The sequence below is a fragment of the Branchiostoma lanceolatum genome, chromosome 17 (genome assembly GCF_035083965.1).
Source record: "Branchiostoma lanceolatum isolate klBraLanc5 chromosome 17, klBraLanc5.hap2, whole genome shotgun sequence".
Taxonomy (NCBI): domain Eukaryota; kingdom Metazoa; phylum Chordata; class Leptocardii; order Amphioxiformes; family Branchiostomatidae; genus Branchiostoma; species Branchiostoma lanceolatum.
This window is the reverse complement of record NC_089738.1, coordinates 5358968-5385961: the sequence shown is the minus strand read 5'-3', so window position 1 is coordinate 5385961 and position 26994 is coordinate 5358968. Positions and strand designations below refer to the sequence as shown.

At 41.8% G+C, this 26994-nt stretch overlaps 3 protein-coding genes across 3 annotated transcripts; 2 read left to right on the top strand and 1 right to left on the bottom strand.

Moving 5' to 3' along the window:
* Window positions 1-522: 522 nt before the first annotated feature.
* LOC136423324 (transient receptor potential cation channel subfamily M member-like 2) lies at window positions 523-10921 on the top strand. The gene is made up of 11 exons (XM_066411449.1): window positions 523-563; window positions 2461-2592; window positions 3869-4032; window positions 4472-4587; window positions 5286-5388; window positions 6225-6450; window positions 7224-7376; window positions 8152-8295; window positions 9434-9682; window positions 9994-10180; window positions 10905-10921. Exons 2-11 carry the CDS (start codon window positions 2479-2481, stop codon window positions 10919-10921), a joined length of 1473 nt encoding a protein of 490 aa, XP_066267546.1. The 5' UTR covers window positions 523-563; window positions 2461-2478.
* A 40-nt stretch (window positions 10922-10961) lies between these two features.
* On the top strand, window positions 10962-13857 carry LOC136423191 (transient receptor potential cation channel subfamily M member 5-like). Its single transcript, XM_066411261.1, has 4 exons — window positions 10962-11040; window positions 11516-11697; window positions 12779-12899; window positions 13370-13857. Exons 1-4 carry the CDS (start codon window positions 10976-10978, stop codon window positions 13479-13481), a joined length of 480 nt encoding a protein of 159 aa, XP_066267358.1. The 5' UTR covers window positions 10962-10975; the 3' UTR covers window positions 13482-13857.
* Window positions 13858-14502: 645 nt separating this feature from the next.
* On the bottom strand, window positions 14503-26994 carry LOC136422916 (G-protein coupled receptor 161-like). Its single transcript, XM_066410845.1, has 5 exons — window positions 26425-26994; window positions 18999-19140; window positions 17621-18130; window positions 15983-16136; window positions 14503-15432 (listed from the first exon to the last, which is right to left on the bottom strand). Exons 1-5 carry the CDS (start codon window positions 26910-26912, stop codon window positions 15125-15127), a joined length of 1602 nt encoding a protein of 533 aa, XP_066266942.1. The 5' UTR covers window positions 26913-26994; the 3' UTR covers window positions 14503-15124.

Here is a 26994-nt window from a genome sequence, read left to right as displayed (position 1 = left end):
TCCACAGCCATTCCACCGAAGCAAACCCGAAAACATAACCTTCTCACGAAGGTAAAAAAAACATAAAATCATACAATCGTTGATAGATGAATTAATGTTGAGTTGTGATAAAGAACAACTTGCAAGATCCATAAAGTTAATGCTTAGATATAACAAATAAGACTTTCAAATTCAACAATATCAGAGCCCGTTATCATAATCTAAAATTATAGTTGCATCAAAGCAAGTTTCATATAAATGCGAGTGGCATCATTTTTTTTAGAAAGATTTTCCTTTATAAAGTAGGGCCCTGGTATATGAATGCAAGAATCGTAAATCTTTTGGGGCGTTATTTCTCAATCTAATACAAATGCAAACATTGCAGATAGATAATAGACGCATTCTTTCACGACATGATTCAAAGATGCTCAACTAGACACGCTTCATACGAAAGAATCAGTAGCGTGTAGCTCCTAAAGTCTAACAGTCCCATGTGTATACTATAGTTGTTATCAAGTTATGCGTAAGAGTGTCAAAGTTGAAAGGTCATTGACAACTGAGACAACTTGCTGCGTGGCGCTCCGGTAAGTGAAATATTATGACTGCCAGTGATCGCTCTCGGTCTAAATAGATCATCTTTTTCGAGGATACTTTGATTTTCAAGGCTTACACACCTTTCTTGAGACGTGTCTTTAGTGGCCGGATTAGATTAGACTAATGGAGCAGTCTAAAACACGTAAAACGTCTTATAGCAAGATCCGGTGAAAGAGCCTTGCAACCCTGTGTATTCCATGAAAGCTAGAGCTTGCAAAAATCCCAAATTCTGTTCCAGTTTTTCGTTATAATAACTAACAGTTCTATCGTTATGTTGTACGTTTAGGCGAGACATCGTGGTCACTCTAGCACTCAGTAAAACCCTATTCTAATGGCTATTGTCTGTAAGATTTGCGTTTTAGGAATGCTACAGTGGTACTTCCGTGTTGGTGGTAGTTTCAAGCATTCAGGGTCGGCTCATTTAGCTAAGGTTCCGCTAGTCTGTTTTGAATCAGAATGAACAGACTACGGGTAATACATTCTGAGGTGGGGCATGTTTAGACTTCCAGAATCATCAAGTTTCAAACTATCTACGGAAGAACCGACACATACAAACACTCCTACTTCCCCGTACTATTCCCCAGTGGAATAACCTGCCTGGCACGGTTGTGACTGTCGTGCTCCCACCGTTGAGTCGTTCCGTGCCAGGCTGGAGGCCTTAGCCCGGGACCTCAACTCCCCCTATTTTGCCCCTGGTGAGGCTATATGGGAGTACTAACAATGTAGATGTAGATGTAGATGAAGGGGAGCATGTTAACATAAAATACCTGTACACAATATTACTGTAACTGTGTTTATGAATCATGTTTACGAACAGGAGTCTTAGCGTTTTTACCTCCGGGGAGTTTAACCACCAACGGGGGTACGTTGTAATCGTCTGGGTTTGTGTGCTCGCAGCTATAACTCAAGATCACTTTGTTGCATTTGTTTGTCTTTTCACATGTCGACTAGTTATATAGCCTCTACCAGGCTCCAGAGGCGGCTGGAAAGAGTAGAAATTGGCCAAATAGACAGAAAAACCTGCAAGAGGAGTTAGTCTGCTATATGGGTACAGTTTGCCGCTCTGAATGGCAGATTTGACCCTCTCTCCGTAGCAGACTCCCTTAGCATACTATTCACTCTATTTGGCCAGCTTCTACTATTTTTCCAGCCATCCGCGGAGCCTGGTAGAGGCTACCATTTGATGCATGTGATTGTCTTTTGACATGTTGGTAGTTATCAATATTTACAGAGGTCCCAATGATGCCTGGCTATTTTGGGCCCCGCCAGTAGCAGTACCCCTCCCCCCCCCCATTTCTAATGTAGTCGTTCAAAATGGCAGTCGATAAAAATGGTTTAGAAAACGCCCCCTTCACCTGGTGACCCCGTGAAAGAACCGGTTTTGCTACCTTTAAGGTCACAGAAGCCCTGTTCAGCATGTGAGCATAGCACGTGATTGGTGCCAGAGGGCGTCAACCCAGAGCTGTAGATATGGTTCTATAAACAAGGGCTATGTATAACGTTGTATAGAAAAATGTAATAGAAAGCGCTCATAATGATATGTAAGTAAAACATTTGTGTCACTCATGCAGGTATCTCACTGAACTGCGACCCGTTGGCGAAAAATTATTGCAGCAATTTTGCGTGTGTTTATTTAATTTCAAAAAATTCCATCTCGGGCGACACGTTGGCGGCAAATTAGCGTCTAGTTGGCGGCAAATCGGCAATTTTGCGAGACAGGTTGGCGAAGGACATTCGCAAACAGTCGCCAATAGGCCGCGGTCCATTGCGATACCCGCTTTAGGAACAAAATAGGGGCGACACGGTGGTTTTTTGAGCGCCTTGTAATTGAATATTATATCTGAAGACAAATACATTTACTAATAGTTTTTTGTTTGTTTATCATAGCCCTCTACCAGTGCCGCCATGGACAAAGCCTTACTAGCAGACGACGCCGACGCCGTTCAGAAGGAGTTGGACGGTGGACTGGAGTTGTCGAAATACCTCAACCGGGAGACGTTAGAAAAACTCTACAAACAGGTATGAACTCAGTGGAGAACAGGTAATATGGACAGGGGATATTGGTGAAATCATAATAGAGGGACTTAACGTTATATATCTAACAGCATGTTGTAATGTGGAATGGGTACAGCACTTGTTTTCAAAAATCGAGTACTGTAAATGCATTTAAGTTCCCGTGGTTTTTATTTCGCGGTGGTTTTAAGTTCGCGGCAGCGCTATAGTAACATATTGCTACAGTATTGGATAAAAATGTTTGCGGTAGCTTTGAATTCGCGGTAAAACGGTCGCCGCGAAAACCGCTAACATAAAACCACCGCAAATATTTCTGCAATTACAGTAATGTGAAATGAGTACAACTCTTGTTTTGAAAAATCGAGTTATTTAATGATTAGCAAGATGGACTGAAATATCACATCATGTCCGTGAATAAAAGAAGGTAGATAGCTTGAATTTCAGGTGAGTTGCCTGCAATATCAGAATATTCCCAGCTAAGACATGTCCTCGTGGCCCAATCGGTAACGCAACCCCGCTGCTTCGCCATCTGGATCAAATTCCGTGGCCCGAGTTCAATCCTAGGGGTCGACTCAGCTCAGACATGTTGTAAGGGATTGCATTCGTCATTTCGGATGGTGACGTAAAGCCGGCGGCCCCGTGTATGAGGGAGCTTGAGGCATTAGCCTCAAGCGTCAAACCTCTGCACGTAAAAGAACCCAACACACGTATCGAGAAGAGTAGGGGCGACCCGGTGTGCTTGGCCCAAAACGCGAGCCGTAGTGTCGCCACATTCCACTACCACTGGCTACTTGAAAAAGCATCAAGCGTCCCTGTGGTGTAGTGGTCTGCGATTCTGTTACTTATCACATCTGGTTCTGATTACTTGGAACCAGAAGGCCCGAGTTCAACTCCCGGGTAGGACACCTCTGGAAAAGAGGCGTATTGAGTCATACCAAAAACTTTATAAAAATGGTACATACTTCTGAAACTGTATGGAAGTTAAACACACTCCTCTGCCAGCGGACTGGCCCCCTGCTGCAGTGATTGCACCACAGTGTGGCCCAGGGCTATGAAACGGAGATGGGCACCACCCTATACACCTTATGGTGTTGAGGGAATTTAACTAACTTTTAATTTCAACTCAAATGAGGATGCTTTGAAACGAAACGAAGGGAAATGGTTTATAATAACACATTTCTGTTGTAAAGAGGAAACCGAGACTTGCATTGGCAAATCCTGTGCACTAATAAGTATGGCACAAAGATGTGAACAGTGACGGGGAACTTTTTGTCCGTTTCAGGCATTAGCAGATGCGACGGCAGAACAAGAGGAGAGTATGGTCTACACCAACATGGTCAACAAGTTCATAGAACAGGGGAAATACGAGGGGCACAGTTTTCTTCACATCCTGGGAGAAATCATGTCACATGATCTTATAGATGACTACGAAATACCCAACTTGTAGTAAGTAAAATAACGTTACAACTATTTGTGTATCATTGACTTTCTTATCCGTCTTCAATACAAAAACAAACAAAACAAAGTACACAATTGTCGAAGCACCATAAAGGGGATATAGATTTGTTAACTCATTATAAAGAAATCTATTTATTTTTCGCAGAGTTACAGTTACGTGTACATATTATTACCGAGTTGCATTTGCATGTTCTTGCCAGAGGGCTAATTGCCACATGACACAATACATTGAAAAAAGTATATAGATAACTTGCAAGTTTACAATGGTGACTATTCTAAGAACTGCTACGCGTATACGAAATACATCTACACTTTTTTGGAATTGACTTCTTTTTTTGGAAGCAGAATTGTTATTAAAATACCATATTTTTAACATGTCATAGTTAAATACAATATTCAGTAATGTTAATATTGATAATTTTGCAAGTGATGACAAGAAGGCTGATAGACCACTGGACCTGCACGACCTGTTCATCTGGGCCGCCATTGCCGGGAGAACTAAACTCACCAAGCTCTTCTGGAACACAGACTCCGACCAAATAGGTGAGAATCGTCATACATTTAGATAATGATAATAAATTCATTTGCAAGTTCTCGAGGGCTAATTGCAACATGAAACATGCAATGCATAGCAAGGGTATACCGTACAGATGTTAACACTGTTGACAAGTAGAACACATGGCTATTCTAAGAACTACATTAAGCCCCGGTTACACATAGCCGAACATGGCCTCCCAACCTTCCCCCAACCATGGTTGGGAGTGATTCGGGAGCTAGGTCGGCTGCGGTTGGCCTGTGTTTGGCGTGGTTGGCTGGGGTTCGGCTGCGCCAGCCGAATGTTTTGAAATGTTCAAAACTGTTGTGGACGTGAGGTCTAGAATGGGTTGGCTGCTGATTGGCTGGTGGTTGGGAGTAAGTCGGTAGTGGTCAGGCTGTATCTGGGAGACAAATTTGACTCTTGATCTAAAACTGGTCAGACTGCTTCCAACATGCCGCCAATCTTGATTGGCTAGTGGTTATGCTCGATTATATGTAACCAAGGCTTTAAGCAAGTTCAACAGGATGTAAGGTTTAACAATTTACTGTATAATCATTGAGTTAGCTATTCTGATGGTTTTGTTTGAGAAACATTCTGTATAACTAACGCATTCTGTACATCAAGTCATTGTAGTAGTGTGGATGATATATGCAGTGCATTTTGCTGTCATCATGTATTTACATGTGCTGATCTGTTCACACAGTTTCAGGTCTGATTGCGTGTATGATGTTCACATTCACGGCCAAACACCTCCCGGACGATATCTACCATGCTGATCTAAGGGAGGATCTCTTCAAACGCTCAATGTAAGCATTGCTCATGTCCCCATTATACTCTGTAGTAATTTTTTTCAAAAAAATGTATTGAGTTTATCTATTGATGTTTTTCCTAATCCCGCTATGCTGACAGCGTAATACAAAGCGTCGCTACCATGATCAGATACCGAGTGTGATACATTATCATTACTAGAATTTTCCACACTTCGGATAGATATTTGCAACAGATAAATCTATATTTTTGATGAATAAAGACAAACCCTTGTATAAGAGATGCCATCTGTTCCCACATCCACACGCACCGTCACGGTACGAAGAAGCGAGACGTGGACTGTACTCTGCCAGCCTAGCCTAACACTTTAGTGTACTATGTTTGTTTCAGTAGTGTATTGTTGTTTGCACTTCTCTGTATACATGTTTTTTATATGCATTAGAGGCATTAATGTACCAGAAAGGTATTTCATTCAGTCGTTGATGAATGCTAGCCATCCAGGTAATAAGATACACCGAAAACTTACTCAAACAACTGGATAGCATTTTGAAACAGTCAGACTTTTCAGACAGAATCCGCTATCTTTCGTCAAAAGCAAACAGGAGAACCAGGTTTTACACCAAAACTCTGAATTGAAATGTTGATAAGGTGAAGACAATTTGGTTGGATGGCTGGTTCAATAGAAGATTAAATCAAGACAAAGTTGTATGCTAATAGGCCAATCAGCTCCTGTTGCTCTAGTACTAGGAGCTAATCATGATCGTCCGGGAGGAGGCTAGGGGAGTGCATTATCCCAACTTCCCAAGTGCCTAAAAGTTCTACGGGTAGACCTCCTTTCCTGTCAAGGGTATTTCATCCACTATTTTCTGTACAGGGAGTACCAGCAGCTGTCATTGTTCGTGATCAAAGAGTGCTACCGACTGGACAAGAAGGGTACGTCGGACATCCTGGTGAAGCAGCGGGGGAAGTGGGGCGACATCGCGCCGCTGGACGCCGTGGACATGGCCGAGGACATGGAGATCATGAGTCACGCCGCCTGTCAGTTTACTCTAGATAACATCTGGATGGGCAGGATGACGAGCCACACGCCGAAATGGAAGGTGAGGGTACGGTTACAGGTTGTTTCGCTACATTGTCAGCTCGCTACAATACTTTTCGCTACATGACAAGTTGTTTCGCTACATGGCACAAAGTTATTTCGCTACATGGTACAAGTTCTTTCGCTACATGGTATAAGTTGTTTCGCTACATTTGAACGTTATTTACCTAGTAGATAGACTACTAACATTAGAAATGGTTTTACTACAAAAACTTACGTCAGTAAATGGAATCGGACATCCGCGGAAAATAATTTCGGCCGCATGAATGTGTGCGTCCGATGGTTGTCATGATTGTTTGTAGTAAAACCATTTCTAACGTACCTAGTATACTATGTGTCGTACAAAATTCAGTTGTCTTGTGATGGAAAACGCTGTCGCAGATACTTGTCGACAGTCGGTTCTGTCAAAGCTTCGCTGAAAATCACGCCCCCCCCTCCCAAAAAAACCCGCAGTACTATAATTGTGCACTCCTCAAGATCTCAACAATGATACTGAATATAATATTTGCAAACCTGTACACAGTGATATCGATACGCTGACATCTCATTGAATATCTTTATGTCTTTCGAAACGTCCGTCACAGCATTTATCTATCATTTGACTGATTATGGTTAATCATCCTGTAAGAAATGATTTTATATCTTCCCTGATATTTTCCTTTACAAGATTGGATATCAATATCAATGTCCCCTTCTCTTCTTAGCTTTTGATCATATGTAACTATAGATACACATGATAAATGATTTCTGTCATACTTTCTTGTGTCGTTTCAGATCATGGCTGCTATGATTTTCCCACCGTTGTTGTTCATCATTGAGTACGTCGGGGACGAAGATCCAACACACGAGCACGAAGATGGGCCGACGATATTGGACAAGATCGAGTTCTACTACACAGCACCCATCACCAAGTTCATGTACAGTGTGGTGAGAAAAGCCTTCTTATTGGTACCTCTATATCAAAAAATCATTCACACTTCCTAGTGCGCATGTGCAGCATGAATTGTGGGTAACATGTCAAAGGTTAAGGCCTCTGAGACATAAACACAATTCGTCTGGGCATTTTATGCAAATCGAGACTGGTCGAGACGAGAAGTGTTTACGAGTTAGGGGACTTCACCTTTGACATATTACCCACAATTCCTGTCACTGCACATGCGTACACGGAAGTGTGAACGATATTATACATAATGTGATAATTGTGATTGATAAGGGTGTATGACACTGTGATCATGATGATGACGACTGGTTTATTTGCAAGATGTGCACACACATAACATTGCAGCCTTTCCTGGCTGAATTGGGGTATGAGACAGAGCATTTCTTAAAATAAATTCATTTAAATTCATCCAACAACTGTACAATTTTACAATAACTCTACACTTTATTCAAGAACTGCACACTTCATTAAAAAAGCCTACGCTAAAAGGTAATGTGGTGTTTTTAAATCTGGAAGTCCTGCATCTGGACTGTGTGAAGTTGTCCTTCGTTCTTAGATCTCTTCCGTGAACGCTTCCCCGTTTCGGGGGCAGCCAGCTAGAGAAGGTGGGGGATTTAGATATAAACAGTGCAAAGTTCAAACATAGATTACCTCGTCTCAGGTACAGGGGAGTTAGTGACAGCTGTTCTTGAATGATCTTATGACACCCGTTCCTTCATAAAACTTCATCAAACTTACTAGAAGCGTTATTTCTCTCCGCAGGTGTCCCACGTGCTGTTGATATTCATCTTCAGCTACATGGTGCTGTTCGAACTACAACCGCTTAGTAAACAGCCGATAGGATGGTCGGAGGGACTCATGGTCTTGTGGATCGCAATCCTCGGATTTGAAGAAATCAGACAAATAGTAAATAAAAGCAACCCAGGAAAATTACTGAATCTACTTCATATGTTATGCTTAACACAATGAAGGGAAATGCTACATTGTTGTACGCCTGTTCCAAGCTACATTATTGCAGCTACTGATAGGAATAAAATGTATACTGAGGTACAGTATTGTAACAGTAGAGCCGCTTTTGTTTGAATACGTATAATTTCAATTGAAGATGATTCATGCATAAGAAAATGTGTCCAATTTGATGACGTCAGTTTTGACCAATCATAACAGATTTTAAAACAGAAAGAAGTTCTTAAACCTATATGATATCATATCATGCCCTATGACAGTACCAACGGAATGTACAGCAACGTTTACATCTAAACGGAAACTTTTTCGTCAAGTAAAAAGTCAATTGGTCATAAATAACTGATACACCCTAAATTTCCTTACTCCATACACCTAAACAATACAGACGAATTTATATTTCCAATGAGTTTAGACAAACCTTTGAGTATGAAACATATTTGCTCTTACATTTTTGCTATTATAAAGAAGCAACGAGAAGTTGAATTTACTTAGTTCATCGTCCTTCTAGTAACTTGACAATGTATAGAATGTATCTGTAATCTATTATTTTATTGTGACCTGTACCTAACCCAGTGGACATATGTGTGAAAAAAAAACGATATTCATTACGTCGATGAAAGTAGACATCCAGGTAATACGATACGCCAAATAACAATTACTCAAGCAACTGGATATGATTTTGGATCCATGGAAACGGTCAGACAAATCTTGCTCAGAGTCACTGACGAAAAGTAGTGGATGCTACTTGAAACATCTGAGTCATCTGACCGTTTACAAAATCATATCCAGTTGCTTGAATAACTGTTATTAAAAAGTGGGACACTTCGTCTTCCATTGCTTCCAAAAAATAAGTCAAACCCAAGAAGCGTTGATTGTATTCCGTAGTAGTCCTTCCAATAGCCATTTCTTCCACTTCTCACCATTGTTAACTTGCACCATCTGTACAGTATACCCTTTCTATGCATTGTTTCACGTTGCAATTAGCCCTCGGGCAAGAACTTGCAAATAAAACATTATTGTTATCTGGCGTAAAATCTTCATCTATTTATTGATAACACGATACTTTACTTTTCCTCAGGTTGGAGCAGGTGTGATGATCCAGACGTGGATCTCCAACCCGTGGAACGTCCTGGACATCTTCATCGTGTCTCTGTTCGAGATCTCCTTCCTAATCCGGCTGTCCCTGGAGAAGGGGTTCGAGAAAACGGATTTCCAGTTAATCCGGATCCTCTACTGTTTCACCCTCATCCTCATCTGTTACCGGACGTTCCCCATGTTCTACCTCAGTAAAACCATGGGTCCAAAGATTGTCATGATCTGGAAAATGGTAAGACTCTATTTCACATCGATCAAACATCAACAGAAAACAGCAGAAAACCCAGGTTTCTGTTGGATGTTTGGTAAACATTGCATCATAATTTTTCCCGTTGCATAAGACATCTTTTTCGACACAACATTTGAAAACTATAGACGGGATATTATCCTTATATATGCGAACAAGACCTTATATGGTACGTGGTTCTGAAGTCCTATACACGTTGCATAGAAGCGTTTCGCGCAGGCGCAGTACGTTCCGGTGACGTGCTTTTGTGTACCTAATAAGAAGCTCTCCAAATTGTGTGTTTAATCTATCTACAGGTAGGTGATGTGATGTTCTTCCTGTGTATCCTTGCCGTGTTTGTGGTGGCGTACGGCGTGCCCAGACTTGCCCTGACCGAGCCTGACAGCAAGTTCACCGCCGCCTACACGGAGAAGGTGTTCCGCACGCCGTACTGGCAGATGCACGGCGAACTGCTCTATCTGGAGGAAGGGGAGGGGCCCGATCGTAAGTTTAGATTTTCATTCATTAATTCATTCATTCATTCACATATACATTCCCCCACTCACTCACTCACTCACTCATTCACTCACTCATTCACTCACTCCGTTACTCTTTCACTCTGTGTACACCCACTCATTCAGTTGCTCAATCTCTCACTCACTTACTCTCTCTCTCTCTCCTTCTCACTCACTCACTCACGCATTCACTCTCATTCATTCACTCACTCATTTGCGCTCACTAATACTCATCCACTCACTCACTCACTCACTCACTCACTCATCCTCCAGTAGGTGGTTTATAGAGTCTACAATTCTTCTTAGTCACTCAGCACCAAGGACAGGGACACCAGTCTTCTTAGTACTAATATGTTATTCAGCACCAAGGACTGGGACACAATTCTTCTTACATGTACTATTACTAGTAATGCTTAGGTCACATTTCCAATCCGGGGCCCAGTCGGGCAGCTTGCGGGAACGAAAAATATGATATAGAAGACAACAAAAGACAAAAAACGTTCAAAATTACTCCTACCAACAAATTGTGTATTTTCTTGATATGCATTTTTTTTATTTTTCGTTTTCGCCAACACCCCGGCCGGGCCCCGGCTTGGAAATGTGACCTAAGCATAAGGAAACTGAAGAATGGCATCTGCAGCATCACATAAAATCTTGACAATTTATCGCATGACAAATTGATTGACGTTTAACATAAACGAACAAGACTGCAGTGATTGCTACGACTTAATCTTATGATAGACCCTTTTTCTTCAACCAATCAGTGCCATGGTACGTAGACTTCATGGAGGCCGGGTACATGCTGCTGGTCAATGTCATGCTACTGAATCTGCTCATCGCTCTCTTCACGTAAGTAATATTGACTTTTATAGCCTCCGTTGTAGACTCCTTTCGGCTTTTTTGCTTGTAAAACTACCGTTTTCTTATTACATTATGTTTGCTTATTGCTGGTTGAGAATGAATCTGCGTCCACTCGGCTCTTCAAAGTGTAATTAGAAAACGGCCAGCAGATGTAATAAAAGAACGGTAACGTGAAAAAAGAAATTAACGGGAAGGAGTCTGCAACGGCGGTTAGACTTCTATGATATTTCTTTTGGTTATGACGCCACGCACATTTTTTTCAAACTGTCTGATTCCGTGTCATGATAGAGTACATTACAGCGCACATTGATACTATCAATGTCTCTTCCGTTTCTAGTATCCCTACTGATTGGATTCCGTAAATCGTTATAATACACACATTTGATATGCATGGCTATACAACCAATTGTTTCACAGTCATTCTATGCTATAACTGGTATAATATTTCTCTATCTGTCTACAGTTTCACCATTGAGCACGTGCAGGAGCATGCGCACCAGTACTGGAGCTACTACCGGTATGACGTCATCCAGGAGTACCATGACCGTCCCCTGGGCCCCGGACCTCTTCTGCTGATCGGCCTGGTGTGGAAACTGTGGCAGCACTACGGCGCGGAGAACGGCGAGACGTCAAACAACCCCTTCAGTGAGTCAAGTTTGTTGTTCAGCTTGTGCCTAGTTACACATGGCAAAAAAAGCAGTTACTCAAGCAACTGGGTATGATTTTGAAAACGGTCAGACGTTTCAAGTAGCATCCACTACTATTCGTCAGTGACAGTCACTAACGAAAAGAGGTGAATGCTACTTTAAACGTCTGGTCGTTTCCAAAATCATATCCAGTGGTTTGAGTAACTGCTATTTTGGTGTGTCTTGTTACCTGGATGTCTAATCTTCAACGACGTACCTAGTGTCGGCAAGTCTCTTTGCTGTTCCTGTAGCAGAATATATTTCTTCATGGGTCGAGGGGTTGCTAGCCCCCTCCCCCCTCCCCTCCGTCAACGTCGTAGAGGCGTCTTCTCTAAAACGGGACCCCCATTTTTTATCCCTCCCGAAAGACGATAATCTCATGCAAGATAGTCTCCGCCGGCGCCTTTTAAAACACAAAGCTCCTCCCAGTGACTAACGTTAGGGGTTAGATAATGTTATTAGTTGAACCATGGCGCCGGCAGGTATCGATTTCTGAGCACCTGTAACTCACTGCTGACGAGAGTGTCATGAATGTTGGGCAAATATCCTTGACGAAGGCCGATAGATACAGGGAAGGGAGGCAATTTAGATAGGACTTTAACACACGCATACTCCTAGGTATCCATCTATTGCTTGGGTCACATTTCCAAGCCGGGGCCCGACCGGGCTGTTTGAGAAAACAGAGAATAAAAAAAATACATATCAAGACTATACATAGCGTATGGTAAGGAGAATTTTTTATAAATTCTAGTGTGTTTTGTTGTCTTTTATATCATAGTTTTCGTTCCCACAAGCTGCTCGGTCGGGCCCCGGTTTGGAAATGTGACCGTAGCATATGTGATGAATCTAGCTTTATCTGTATATTATCAATACTTCAAAATCAAAGCTTCCGCATGCGTTTACTTTATGTTGATGTTGAATGCACGGCAATTTCCATTAAACATACATTGCTGTGCCGATATAGCGTAGTTACAAGCGAAAAGAGTTTAAAATTTCTTTAGATCATCAAAATATTTCTTTTCTAAATCTTCCCTAAACAGGACGAATATTCAGCGGTAAGGAAGACAAGAATCTCCAAGATCTGGAGAAGACGGCTGTTTCTAACGTGAAGACGAAGTTGGAGAAAGGAATCTACAAGATACAGGGGCCTGGAGAAGACAGGTAGAATTTCATCGTTTTCTTGTTGCAAAAACATTGTCTAGTCTGGTTCATTTCGCTGCTTGCTTGAAACCCAACATTAAATGTAAGCTTTACAGAAAATTCGAAACCACGAATAGACATTTCTGTTGATCTTTTTAATAATTGCTTTGTACATGGAGATGCATGCAGTCGGCTTAGGTTAATACTCCAACTTAATAGGCTATGGTTGTGTTGAACAATTATATCATGAATCACATTTGTTCACCCATTCTGAGTAGATAGTAGAGCAATACGTATTTCTTCGTATTGTATACATTAAAAAGCACTACCAAGTTGTTGGGCTTAATTTGATGTCATTAAGTTACAAAAGAATTGCAAAACTTATCCATCCTGGCATCCAATAGAAAAGAAAGGGAATGATTTTCGTGTTTTTTTTTCACGTTTATGAAGACAATACACCACTGTTGATATTTTGTGCTGTTCCCTTGTAGCCCGCCAGAGGACGCTGGAGGTGAACTGAAGACGTTGGGCGAGAGAATGACAAGTATGGAGGGCGATCTTAAAGCAATTAGGACTCTATTAGAGGAGCTGAACAAAAAGTAACATTGTCTTCAATACAGTTCCACAAACTATTTTAAGACCACACATTAAGAAAAAGATATCTTAAACATCAATATAAAGATGTAAAATTTTGATAGTTTTCCTTTGGTGAATGCTTTGACAGTACATACATCCGTATAAAGAAAGAAAAAAAATATTTCAGTTTGTGCGTAGAATTCAGTTTGTGGACGTAGCCGTGCACTTGCCAAGCACTTTTAAGCTGATAATTTCAGGCGATACTATTATATCTTGCATAATTAAGAGTCTGCAAGACCATTGCTCCTTTTTATGATAGTCTAAATTCAACTGTTGTAAAGTTTAGAGTAAGACTTCTTGTATCTTATTTTGTTGGTTTAATTGCATGAAATGAAAAGAACGATGTCAACTGATGGTTATTACAACGGTGCTAAATTTATAATGGCATAAGCCAGTACCACATTAAAGTTCTACTGGACTTAAAAACCTAATCTCACTAGCAGTTTTTTTTATGAAGTCTCGTTGCAATTAGTGCTGCGTACCTAAACGTAACATCAGGTACAGGTACCGGTACAGAGGTTTAGGTACAGGTCCGGACCTGTACCTGTATCTGAACAATTTTACAAATTAACATGTGTTCTTCTGAACTTATTCAATATTGACAGAAACATTGATAAGCAATTTTTAATTTGTCAGCATCTTTATTCAAAGAATATAACTAGGCCCCTACCGCCAAACTCCCTTGGGTTTGCTATCAAAACTCCTGGCCCTCCTGAATGATCTGTCACATATTAGAACGATGTTCCAATGTGTCACTTTGGTCATGATGGGTGTTGCATAAGGCTATGAGGTAAGGAGATCAGTCGCAAAAGAAGCATAGACTTGGTGAAGATTTATATAGGTACACTACCGGTACTTCATGATCCGGTATTTTGGACCTGTCCCTAATCGATTTTCACGGTACAGTACCGGTACGCAGCACTAGTTGCAATGTACTACTATGGTCATCTTTTTAATTAGGAGAAAGTTGAACAATGACCAAAGGACGTTGTATGAAAGACAGTTTATTGAACAACATTATGTACATCAAAAATAGTGACGAAAACTGTACAACTATTGCATTGACAGTTTTACCGATGACTACACCAATAACTGACGATTATGACGAACAAAATAAAACATTCATATGTGAAATCCTAACTGTCATACGAGTGTTAGCCAAAGTTCAACACAGGTAATACCAAATATGTTTTAATATCCACAACTCGCTTGTACCTACCAGTATATCAATGGGACTGTCCGTAGTTTGCCAGAGATTATTCTTTTTGTTATGTTTAGAACCTTAAGAATAGAGATTGTTTCTTAAATGTAAAAATTTGTTGGGCATCTTGACAATGGAGCTACACTTCTACTACATACAACAGACGATCACATTATGAATGGGTATTTCTATTGTAGTGTATAACATAAAACTACTTCAATAGCACCTGAACTTGAAAGAAAATGAAAGCTTTTCTTTCGTAAGTATTCCACAGATCATTACATAATACTGCACTTTGTGACTATCAAGACAGGAGGCGTTGCACAACCCCTCATCTATACTCTCCAGCGAAGGTCTTTGCGAAGCCTTTATGAGTGTGTTACTTGGTCTTCGTAACATGATACTGCACTTAGTGACTATCAAGACAGGAGGCGTTGCACAACCCCTCGTCTATACTCTCCAGCGAAGGTCTTTGCGAAGCCTTTATAAGTGTGTTACTTGGTCTACGTCCTATTTGAAGAGCCTTTTCTAAGGGTAGCGGGTATATGTCTTCGTTTGTTGCCGTTGGAGGGTAGCCGTTTGATAGCGTCGCGCCATTCTGGTCAGATGTACCATTCGGAAGTGATGTCACGATCGGGGGGATTGACGGAAGTGACGTATCAGTGGCGGGTGGTGATCCGTAACCAATGGAATCTTCCAACGTCATCAATGTAGTGCCTGTAAAATGTATGATAAAGATACATCTTAATTACTTATCATAGAATAATTTAAGTCTCGTCTTAAGTCTCGTCCTAAGTTCTCGCGAGACTAGGATACTCCGTGATCAAGATGTACAGTAAACATCGAAAATTTGGAGGTGCGTATCTCGTTACCTTTTCAAGTCACTGATTGATGAATATTCTCGTAACTAGAATAAGTTAGGCAGTGAAGGCTATCTCTGTAGAAAGAGCGAAGCAATGGGACTTACGAAACTAGCCTCAGACGTGGCTGGAAAGAATAGAAATCGGCCAAATAGACAGTGAGATAACACACCAGAGAAGTTGGCCGGCCAAAAAATACAGTTTGCCTGCCCCACGCCAGGGCTGTATTTATCGGTCGGCCAACTCCTCTGTTGGTATGTTTCCCGACATCTACTCTTTCCAGCCACGTATTTCCGGTAGAGACTATTTAGAAACCACAACTTCTGTCAAAGAAGGATACACCAATTCCTCATTTCTCCGGATGGCGATGAAAGTTATTCTGTAGCCAGTCTATAAATTTTTCCTACCTGAGTCGTCGCTGTGTATACTGGTCCGTCTGCCGTTGTTTTCCGTGCCATTGGTTGTACTGTAGGACATGGCGGCTATCAGCTGATGAGACATGCCCAGGTCTGTGATACGTACAGAGATGCTGAGGGCACGGGTCCGGGACTCACGCCTCCCCTGTAAGGAACCAAAGATTCATAATTATAGAACGTCTGATGTTAATATTTTCATATTTACGTAAACACAAAGGCAAAGCATACAATGTTAGACAATAACATGCTAACAATACAAAAGTGTACAACAAAGTACCTATTGTATATAACGGAGAGGGCCCTAACTTCGGACGTACCCTAACATAGGACGGATTTTTACCGATCTCATTGTTTTCATCTTTACATAAAGGAAAAGCATAAAATATGTTAGACAATGACATCCAAACAACTCAACTGTGTAGAACGAAGTAGCTTTTATATGTCTTTTTTAACATGCATCACGTCTATCCTTGTGAATGAATTAGACTTCAGTCAATGACATAGCCTCTACCAGGCCCCAGAAGTGGCTGTTAGGCCAAATAGACAGATAACATGCCAGGGATGTGTAACATATGCCACCACAGGTGGCGAACTGTTGCAGGCTTACTCCTTTGGCGTGTTTAATCTGTCTGTTTGGCCAAATTTTACTTTTCCTAGCCACCTCTGGAGCCTGGTAGAGGCTAGACCATGGAATGGAGTCTTATTCAATCAAAAATAAATTAAAGATAGACATGATCTGTACAATGTATATGGAGAACGGATATACGCTCCTTTGTTGTGTATGTTGTTTCATTTGAATGCCATAGTCTACTATTTTATGCTTTGCCTTCGTGTAAAGGTGGAAAAGAAGATTAAAAAGTTGTCATCATTTCGTGCAAGTACTCTCACCTCTCAAATAAACGTACCGGTACGTTTATTTTTTTTTCGCCTAAAAATCCGCCCGGTACTTTCTTATTCTAGACGGTACGTTTATCTAAATGCAACAGACAAATTCATATTTTTATTACGCTTGGATAATCCTTATATAAGAAATACTGTCTGTTCATACATTAACACATGTACAAAGAAGCGAGAAGAAGTCGACACTACTGGACTAGCTTAATTTAATAACACGTTTGTCTACTCTATATGTTTACAGCTTGTATTGTTGTATTTATATCCTTGAATGTTCCATGTGTTAAGTTAGACGACCTGTACCTAGCCCCTCGGGGCATGAATGCACAATAAAGGCCTTTCATTCATTCATTCATTCACTATTTTTTCTAAAATTGGGATTTTGCCAACCAGAAATCCCCCCAAAATCGAAATTTTAGGTTTTTCTGCCCATACATGTGTTGTATTCTCCGGTATTTTTGCTAGTTTTTGGTAGTAATTCGCTATTTTTCGGCCTAGCGGCGTTGATTTCCCCACTGCTATGACTGGCGGCGGCCTTTGTGAAATCCTAGTAAGTAGCAGATCTACTTCTCTCTGCAGAGATGTTGTTTCTTCTCATAATTTGCTTTAGAAAATAGAAAGGAGTAACAGAAACAGTGTCAGTGTGTGACATGTGTGAAAACATGGGCGCGCCCGTGGAAGCCAACGAAATCAAAATAGGTTTTGCTAGATCGCAAACCTGTAATTATAACTCACCCTTCGTCCTAGACCACTTCTCCAGCCCCTGCGTCCGTACAACCTGTCGTCCCCACATAGCAGCAGAACTAGCTCCTTCCGAACAGTCCGGTTCCACACTCCGTACATCAGGGGGTGACAGACACTTCCACAGAACGACAGGCAAACCACCACGCTCTGTATCCACGGCGTCACACTAGCAGGTCCCTGCACTGCCTGGTACATCAGACAGGTGGCGTAAGGAGCCCACGGAATGATGAACGAGCCTAACACGAACACTAAAGTTCTTGCGGCCTTCCATTGTTTACCTGTCTTTACGTAGAGAGGGCATTGGAGACTAGAGTCGGGGGAGTCTGTGTCCAACCCGCGGTTTCCTACGTGGATTTTGCGTGACTTTGTCCGGGCTACTTTGAGAATGTGCCAGTAACAGAACAGCATTTCGAGTAGAGGCGCGACGAAACATGATGTTGTCCAAACGATGGAGTAAGACAAGCTTCTGTCCCACTCTACGGCACAGCTGGCCTTGGACACCTGTAATGATAGATGAGGTTAAACGTCACATAGACATGCAAACTTCACACATAAAAGTGACAACGTACGTAGTTCTGACATGGCTGTGAGCATATCCTATAGAACGGTTGGGAAATGGTTGGTTCACTCTCCAAGCAGAGGTTCAGCTCCGGCTTGTTTTTGACGTCTTTTAGCCGATTGGGGGCTTTCTTTTCTATACCGTTTTCTGAATGTGCGCCGGCCGGACGATATCGACTTCCAACAACCTTTGACCTATTGCTGACGTCATTCGTGCATAAATCACGTGTCCTGAGAGGATAGCTGAAGAGGACTCTGCGATTGTCGATTTTTTTTAGCTTGTTTAACCGTTCAATCGTTCCAAAATGTAATCTACCCACTCAGATTAAATTTTATGCTGGTACAGTATGAACATATCTTGACCCTTACGGCTTTTTCTAAGAGGGGCCCAAGGGCGCTACGCCCCATGCCCTGACCATGCGTCCCCTTACCCTGGGGAGCAGATCCTCTGACAAGCATAAAATTCTGCTTGACCAGGGATGCTACTAGGTCAAACGTGACCACATGTACAGTGTTAAACTTTGACCTGCCCGACAGTACTTTTTGGCCCTCAGGGAGTCTTAGAATGCCCCGGGCCCATTTTAACAATTCTATAAAACTCCATAGCGGCAGGAAAATATAGCGGTTGGGGGAAAATGGAATAGATCACGGCACTTAATTTCAGCGGTTTGAACAAACATTACTGTATCAAATATCAGTGATCAAATATTAGCGAGTATCAAATTTTAGCGGTTGACCAGTGACCGTTAAATCAGCTGAAATTACGTTACAGTTAACAAATCAAGAATTACAGAAGTACTTATTCACTGACCTGAAATTGGTATTTGCCCCAGCCGAATAGCGGAGGTAGTGCGATGACAGTAGCATGTAGCCAGATGTAGAACAGCAGCTGATACCCGCGTAGGGGGGTGATGATGTCAGGGTACATCATGGGTCGGACTATGGCGTAGTACCTGAAAAAAATAGAATAAAGGTCTTAAATACGTTTATTACCTTCGCCAGAAGGTTATATTTTCGGTTGTGCCTTGGCAGAGAGGCTGTGGTCGCATGTGTGCTTTTGTAAACAACATAAATCGAGAAGCTGTATATGGATATTCATGATATTTGGTAGGTAGGTAGACATTGTAAAAACAATGGTCAAGTACGCTAATGGGCCTCCTAACAGCTTCTTATAGTAATGCAGCGGGCAGTATGTTTGTGTGTTTGTATATTATCAGCATGACTAGAGAAACTGTGGGTGGATGCTCATAATATATGGTAGGTGGGTAGGGGTCTAGAAAACGAAGGTCAAGTTCGATAATGTATGGGCCTCCTAACGGCTTCCTGCGGTACTGCAACGGAGCTTCAAAGTTTTAGGTCAGATTTTCTGTCAGTCGTGATTTTTGAGTGATGGATAGCTCTTTCCTGTTACATGAAAAATAGAGGTATAGTTTTTTGCTTCTCTGTGTCTTTGTCTGTGTGTGTGTTTCTGCATTTTGTGGTCAATATATAACTCAAGAACCTCTGGATGTATTACGATGATATTTGGTATGTGGATAGGTCTTGGGAAGACTAAGGCCAAGGTTGATTTTAGGCCTCCTGGTATATGACCTTGGTACTGCAGCAGAACTTCCAGGTTTTGCATCTTTTGTCATGGACGTGATCTTGTATTATTTAGTAAAATCTGTAACGTTGACATCTGATAGCTTGTCAACGCTCAGAGGCAATGATAATACCACAGTCTGTGTCGATAATCTACATACAGAAATCAAAAATAAGGTCAGAGTATACTATATATAGCTTACATTCTTATTGAGGTTCAACAATGCTATACAAAGCCTCCTACAAAGCATGCTACTCAAACAAAAGTAACACACAACACATGTGACATGAGCTGATGCCATTTGTATTATCAAGTTTTCGATTGGTTCCAAATTTAGGTATAATCCCGTTGGGCGGAATTCTAAGCCCTTCCATGTGACTATAATCATGTGGCGCCATATGGCAGAACGTGCCTTGAAAATCCCTACCATAAAGAGTCGACCTAAAAGTACTAAGAAACCATGCATCAGCTTGGGTACAAGTGGTGACCGTAAGTCTGCATGTAAACTCACATCTGAGAATTTGGAAAATGTGATCAATTTTTGTAACATTGGCTTCTATCGATATATCCTGCCGATTTCTACAAATAAAAGTAAAATATCTAATTGAATTTTCATTTGTTATTGTTATCGGAAAACCTCATTGGGAAATTGCAAACTTCGTGGTTTCTGGTTTAGCTTATTAATTGGTTTATGTCTGCTCCAATAGTCGCCACCAATTGTACAGGGCCGTATAGTGCATGTAATGTAACTAGATAGAACCGGAACAGTACCAGAGCAGAACCGGATTCAAAGATACAAACATACGGTCAAGAGCACTCTATTTACTTATATTTTACTGATGAAAACAACGATTTTAGTTTTTCTTTGGTGTTTAACACGGGATCTGGAACATAAACTCTTGTTCTATTATAACTCTTATGCCTATTTTTGTACATGGCTAAAGTAGGTCATGTAAAAGGATCTTGGACTCGGGAAACTGACAAAGATATTCCTAGATTTCTAGCCTCCTTCCCAGACTTGCTAGGAGAGCTGGCGTTTGTTTTTTTGGGAGCTCTGATTCGCGATTTTCAACATATAGGCCAGGTTCTTATGCCAGGAATATCGTGTCAGCACCCATCCAAAAAATAAATACAGCGCTCCTAAAAGGCTGCGATGGAGGCTACTAGATTTCTACATCATGGTCGTGGTGCTAAATTATCAATGCAAAATATGTATTCAAAATATATATAAATAAAACATATACGAAAAATACATCTGTAATATATGTATAAGTTCATACGCCCTTTTAGGCTATGACCTCTAAAATAGGTTGAAAGCAAAAATAGACCACCGCCCTTCATACATTGATTGATTGGTCGACTCTATTTGTGTTGCTAATAAAAACTGCATGCTGTTTTGGAGTGCTTTTATTTTGAGACTAAACCGCAAACGCTGTGACAACGGAATCCCTTCCCAACAGGGGGTTTACATATTTTCTTTAGAAATTTCCAAACGCAGATGTTCAGAAACAGAACAACGAAGAAAGGGGTCTCGCGGAAAAAAGGCCCCTACATCCTCCACCCATCCAAAGCCTATTATGGGTTATCTCCAAGCAGATGCTGAGTGGAAGATCGCAACATGTCCTGACTCCCTTCTATGAGTATGGCGGCTATCCAACCCAACAGAATTTTAGACTCTCTACCAGATTATTAGACTACGCTGGGTGAAGGGAGAATAATTTTGTCAGGAGAGTTTCGCCATCTTGAGGTTTCACTAGCCTCTACCAGGTTCCAGAGGCGGCTAGAAAGAGTAGAGATTGGACTGATACTGTAAATGCATTTAAGTTCGCGTGGTTTTTATTTCGCACTAATAAAATGGATCCGGAGTGTTTGCGTTGGTTTTAAGTTTGCCGCAGCGCTATAGTTACATACTGCTACAGTATTTGACAAAAATGTTACCGGTGATTTTAAGTTCGCGGTGAAACGGTCGCCGTGAAAACAGCGAACATAAAACCACCGCGAACATTTCTGCATTTACAGTAACATGCAAGAGGGGTTAGTCCGCTATAGCCTACAGGGGTGCGGTTTGTCTGTTTCGCCAATTTCTACTCTTTCAAGCCGCCTCTGGAGCCTGGTAGACACTGTAAGAAATTGAATATTCAAGCATACGTTAAGGTACGTTTCTTCATACTTATTATTCCCCTTTTTGCCGAATTCTATGATTCTACGTACCCCCATAGAAAGGCCTGGTGGTGGCTATAATAGAACTGCCAGAGAAGTCAGAAAACGTTATCATCTTCCACCCGACATCTGCTTAGAGATTACGTTTCGGGACGCCATCTTTCATTCTGGATGCCGTTCTACGCAAGCTCACAAAGTCTGACTTTGTTGAAAGAAAACAGGTCTATTTATGCCCCAAAACGTGGTCCAAATTTTTACTAAGTGAAGAAAGAGAGCAGAAATACATGCGACGAATTCAGAAAACAGATATGCGCAAGAAAATAGTAAACCAGTGTCTCAAAAGAGGGCTCGAATACTTGTAACATTCAAGTTATCCTCGGAATTTTCGTCTGGTCGCTGTATCGCTCCACAGGAAACTACCGACGCGTAATCCCAGCGACAGATAATTTATGACTTGCCATAAATCGTCTATATTTCCCTCAACAAGTCTTTAATTAGCTGTCCGAGCGTCGCTTGGGTCTCGTTTCACCACGAATAGTCCTTAGCCAGACGCCGAGACGAGCGCGTCGCGCTAAGTGATGTTTTCTTAGCCGTCCTCTGACGTGTAACCTAAATACTTTGCGAAGTGCTGACTGTTGAGGATAAATATAGAATCACGGATAGGCGTTTTTAGCCTGTCTTTTGGCGTAGCCTCCACCAGGCCTTCCTACTGGTGGTAGGATCGTTATTCTCCAAGCAGACTTGTTTTGGTCAGAAACACAACCCCGGGCGGGCTAATCTTTCAGGGCGGGCGGGCATCACTCCCAGCACCGAAGAGAAACCGGGGAGCTCCCGACGGTATGGTTTCCAGGCTACCCGGGAGGCCTGCAAAGGATAGTCTCTACCAGACTAACTACGCCAGGGTTTCACTTGCAACGAGAGAAATGTGATCTTCACTGTGGACTGACTCTACTTGCTAATTATTCCTTTTTCTGCCGAATTCTACGATTTCATACGGCCGTAAGAGGAGGCTATGCAAAGGAGGCTAAGACCCTGGCCTGTTCATGTGACTGAGATAACATAAGGTTTCGCAAGGTTGCAGGCATGTCAGCAGAAATTGTACTAGGTTAGACCAAGGAGGTAGACAGACCGTCTGTCAACAGATCCTATCACCGGACAAGCAGAGTACATGTAGGCTCCGGCTAGTATTGGACGTTTTTATGCATTTTTGTCGGGTCTTTTGCTTGGCGACATAAAGAAAATGTGACAAAGTACAAAAATTGCCTAAAAACGTCCGAACCTTTAACACCGGAGCCTAACCTCTGCTTGGAGAGTATACAAGCTGCATGCATGTAACATGTAAATAGACCCGACCACAGCCGCCCTGAGTGCAGTAAATTAGACTCCCCGGTGAGAGGTCGCGCCCTTCAACACACCTACTGAGAGCCAGGCTAAAAATAGACCCCATATCAATCAAACAAAGGCATGGCGGGGGCAGAAAGACAAGGATTTGGGTGTTATGTTTTCATTATTCTAAGGTAATGCAATTATTCGGTCGGAGATTTCAAAGGCTAATTAGAGTTCTATAGAAGCTTTATACGTTTGTGAAGGCTAGACATCCAGGTAAACAAAATACAAAGACAATTCAAACTCTACAACTGGATAAAAATTCGGAGATTTATTTCCGGACGTTTCGAGTGACATCCATCACTCTTCTTCAGCGTCAATAGAAGCTTTAGTTTTCGTAGCTTTTCGCCATCGCTGGATACGATACTGTAATTCTTGTTACTTTCACTGTAACTATATGTTCAATGTTTTCACGGTCACCTCTGTACCGAGAACTTATCATCATCGTGAAAATACAGTTGTTATTATTCAGAATCCGTTCACTTGCCGCCACCGTAAAGTTAAAGTTCAGTGAAAATGTCAATTTTCCTTACACCGTGAAATTTTGCTACCGTGTGGATAAAGTGAATTACAGTATCTGTCTCTTGGAAACTTGCTGTCAGCAAAATGTTATTTGGTTACTACAAATGTTAGTCTAGCCGGCTTGTGTTTCCAAAAATAACACACAGACGCTACCTTCTACACGCACTACAAAAACATTGGATAGAATTTGGAGGGCCGGCGGCGACGACAAAATAACAGAAACAAGAAAGTATCAAAACATTTCATTGTGTCCAAGATTAGGTGACTTCGTAGCAAAATATACAGACTTCATGGAATGACTTCGGGCGTTTCGCTCTACTCTCCAAGCAGAGGAGTGGGTCCGGCTGTTTTTTTGCGTGTTTTTAGGCGTTTTTGTAGGGCTTCCTTTTTTGTCCCGATTTCTTTACGGGTCGGCCACATAACGAAAACGGGACAAAATAGAAAGCCCGACAAAAACGCATAAAACACGTCAAAAACCAGCCAGACCCACTCCTCTGCTTGGAGAGTAGTTTCGCCCCTCTTGTGTTGGTATATCCTCACCTGGCTTCGCCAATATCCGTCCAAAGCCTTTGTTACTATTAATACATGACCTGAGGAATATTTGTACCATGAAGACATGCCTTGTTTATCGCGGACCGACACGACATGGTGACATCGAAGACAGAAATAGCGCTCGGGCCCGGGTATACACATTTCTCAGGCAGCTGTCAAGTCCCCCCAGACGTAACATTGACACTCGCGTATAGGCGAGAAATTCAAGAATAGAATGCCTGTTATTCATCGCGTGGGTAAACGTAGCGTAATGTTTTGGGGTTGAGGTCGAAGACTTGTCTTTTAAAACTATCGTCCGTTCGCTAGCAGTATTGCAATTATTTTCAGGAAAGTTAGGGCAACAATATAGGTAGAAAATAAGAGGTGTTTGCGATATATTCTCACAGTCAGATTTGTATTATGGTACGTTTGATTTCAAACATTTCAAGCTAAAACAATAGCCACTTGAATAGATCTAGAAAAATTCGATTAAATTCTTCAAGTCACTGTTATACTAGATTTGCTATGGTGACCAATTTAAGAATATTTGTTTTTAAAACGGCTCAAATGCCTCTTTTAGCAAGGAGGTTTAAGAAAAACTCATTGGTGTATGGCATAAAGGCAAACCTACGTTCTTCGCATTTACCACTAAAAATAATAATTTCATACTTGAAGGATACTACAGCGATAAATATTGCTACTTGTTGTGTTAGAAACACACGATATTTATAGAAGGCCCGTTTCTGTGACGTCCCATTATACGGTGACCCGTAGCAACGAACTAGTATGTAAGGGGATCAACCGAACAAAGAAAATGAACTAGGTTACTGAATCCAAATAAAAAGCAAAACGAGGTTGCGGAAAATGGGGATATTTGAACTGTCCATCAAAGCTTTGGGGAGGTATAATCGCATACTATGTAGGGATCAGACAAAAGAAAGCTGTACAAGGCCGCCATTGTTCTTGCTCGGTACGGGTAAAGGCTTGGCATCTGGACATTAAAAAACGTTTGTGTTCTTTCTAAACAGATTTTTCGCTGGGCTGAATTTTAGCAGTTACTGGGGCGATGGAGTCAGAGGGTCGGTGGGGAAACACAGGGAGGGAGTTGATACATCGAGCATCAAAGTCCACAAAAAAACGGCCACCCAAGCAAGCATACTCTCCAAGCAGAGGACGGGTTATTATGGCTGGTTTTTGACGCGTTTTCAGGCGTTTTTGTCGGGCTTTCTACTTTGTCATGTTTTTGTCTCTTCAAACCCCACAAGAGACAAAAAAAACATGACAAAGTAGAAAGCCCGACAAAACCCAGCCACAACCCCTCATCTGCTTGGAGAGTAAGCTTGCACTCATGTGCATTTCTTGAGCGACATTTATCCACATATAAACAATTTAAAGCTGCAAAATAGAGGTTGGGCTCTGGATGGTTTTTGACATGTTTTTAAGCGTTTTTTTGTCGGGCTTTCTAGTTATTTTGTCACCCTTTCTTTGTGTCGACGAGTAGTAAAGTAGACCTAACGTCACAATGTGCTAAAACAACAGATAGAAGTATGTTTTACAATATGTGAGATTTTAACGATACCAAAACAGTCACTGACGAAACGGTGGATCGTACTACTACTACTACCTGAAACGTTTGACCAATTCCAAATACTTACTCCCAACCACCAGCCAACCACCAGCCAACCCATCTCAGACCTCCCGTCAACAGGGGAATGTTTTTGAAATATCAAAACATTCGGCTGGCTCAGCCAAACACCAGCCGACCGCGCCCCGAACACAAGCCGACCACAGCCGGCCTAGCTCCCGATCCACTCCCAACCATGGTCGGGGGAAGGTCGAGAGGCCGTGTTCGGCTTATGAAAAGTCCCACGTTTTTATTGGCCAGATATTAGCCAGATATGACCACATAATATAGTAGTAGTATCCAGTATTTGATTATACTGCTGCGGGGTTCCCTGACGCAGCGGTTGGCTGCAGTCGGCTAGTCTTCACACCGCGCTTATATGATAAATAATAAATATATGATAAATATGTAATTATACAACGCACAACTCACCTGTCTATTGCGATGATACCGAGGGTGAGTAGACTTGCAGAACTGACCAAGATGGTGACGAAACCGGTAAAATTGCACCAAACCACCCCAAATATCCATCTCCTGAGTACAGCGCTGGCCGCACAGAACGGGAAAACCAGCAGAGACAGCAGAAAGTTGGACACGGTCAGACTGAAGACAAACTTGTTGCTGACAGTCAGTAGATACGCTTTTCTCCATAACGTAAACGCCACGAGAAAATTTCCCACACAAGACGCTAGAAATATCAGTATTATTGCACTTGTTTGCCCTGCAACATATTGAGTAGTATAGACGGAGTCTCCTGAGTTATCTAGTGAGGAGGATAGAGTCCACGGCAGTCCGTTGGCGGTAGAGTTCTCCAGAAAGCGGTTTGAAGAAGCGTTTTCTTGAAGTGGGGTGGTACCAAGTCTCCAGATTGGATTTGTAGAGTTTGTCATGTTGTTTTGCGTGATCCATCCTTCGACCATCTTCAACAGGGGTTTTCCTTTTGCAACGCGGTTCTTCAGAGATCCATAACCTTGACTTAAGTGATGATGACTACGGAAGAAT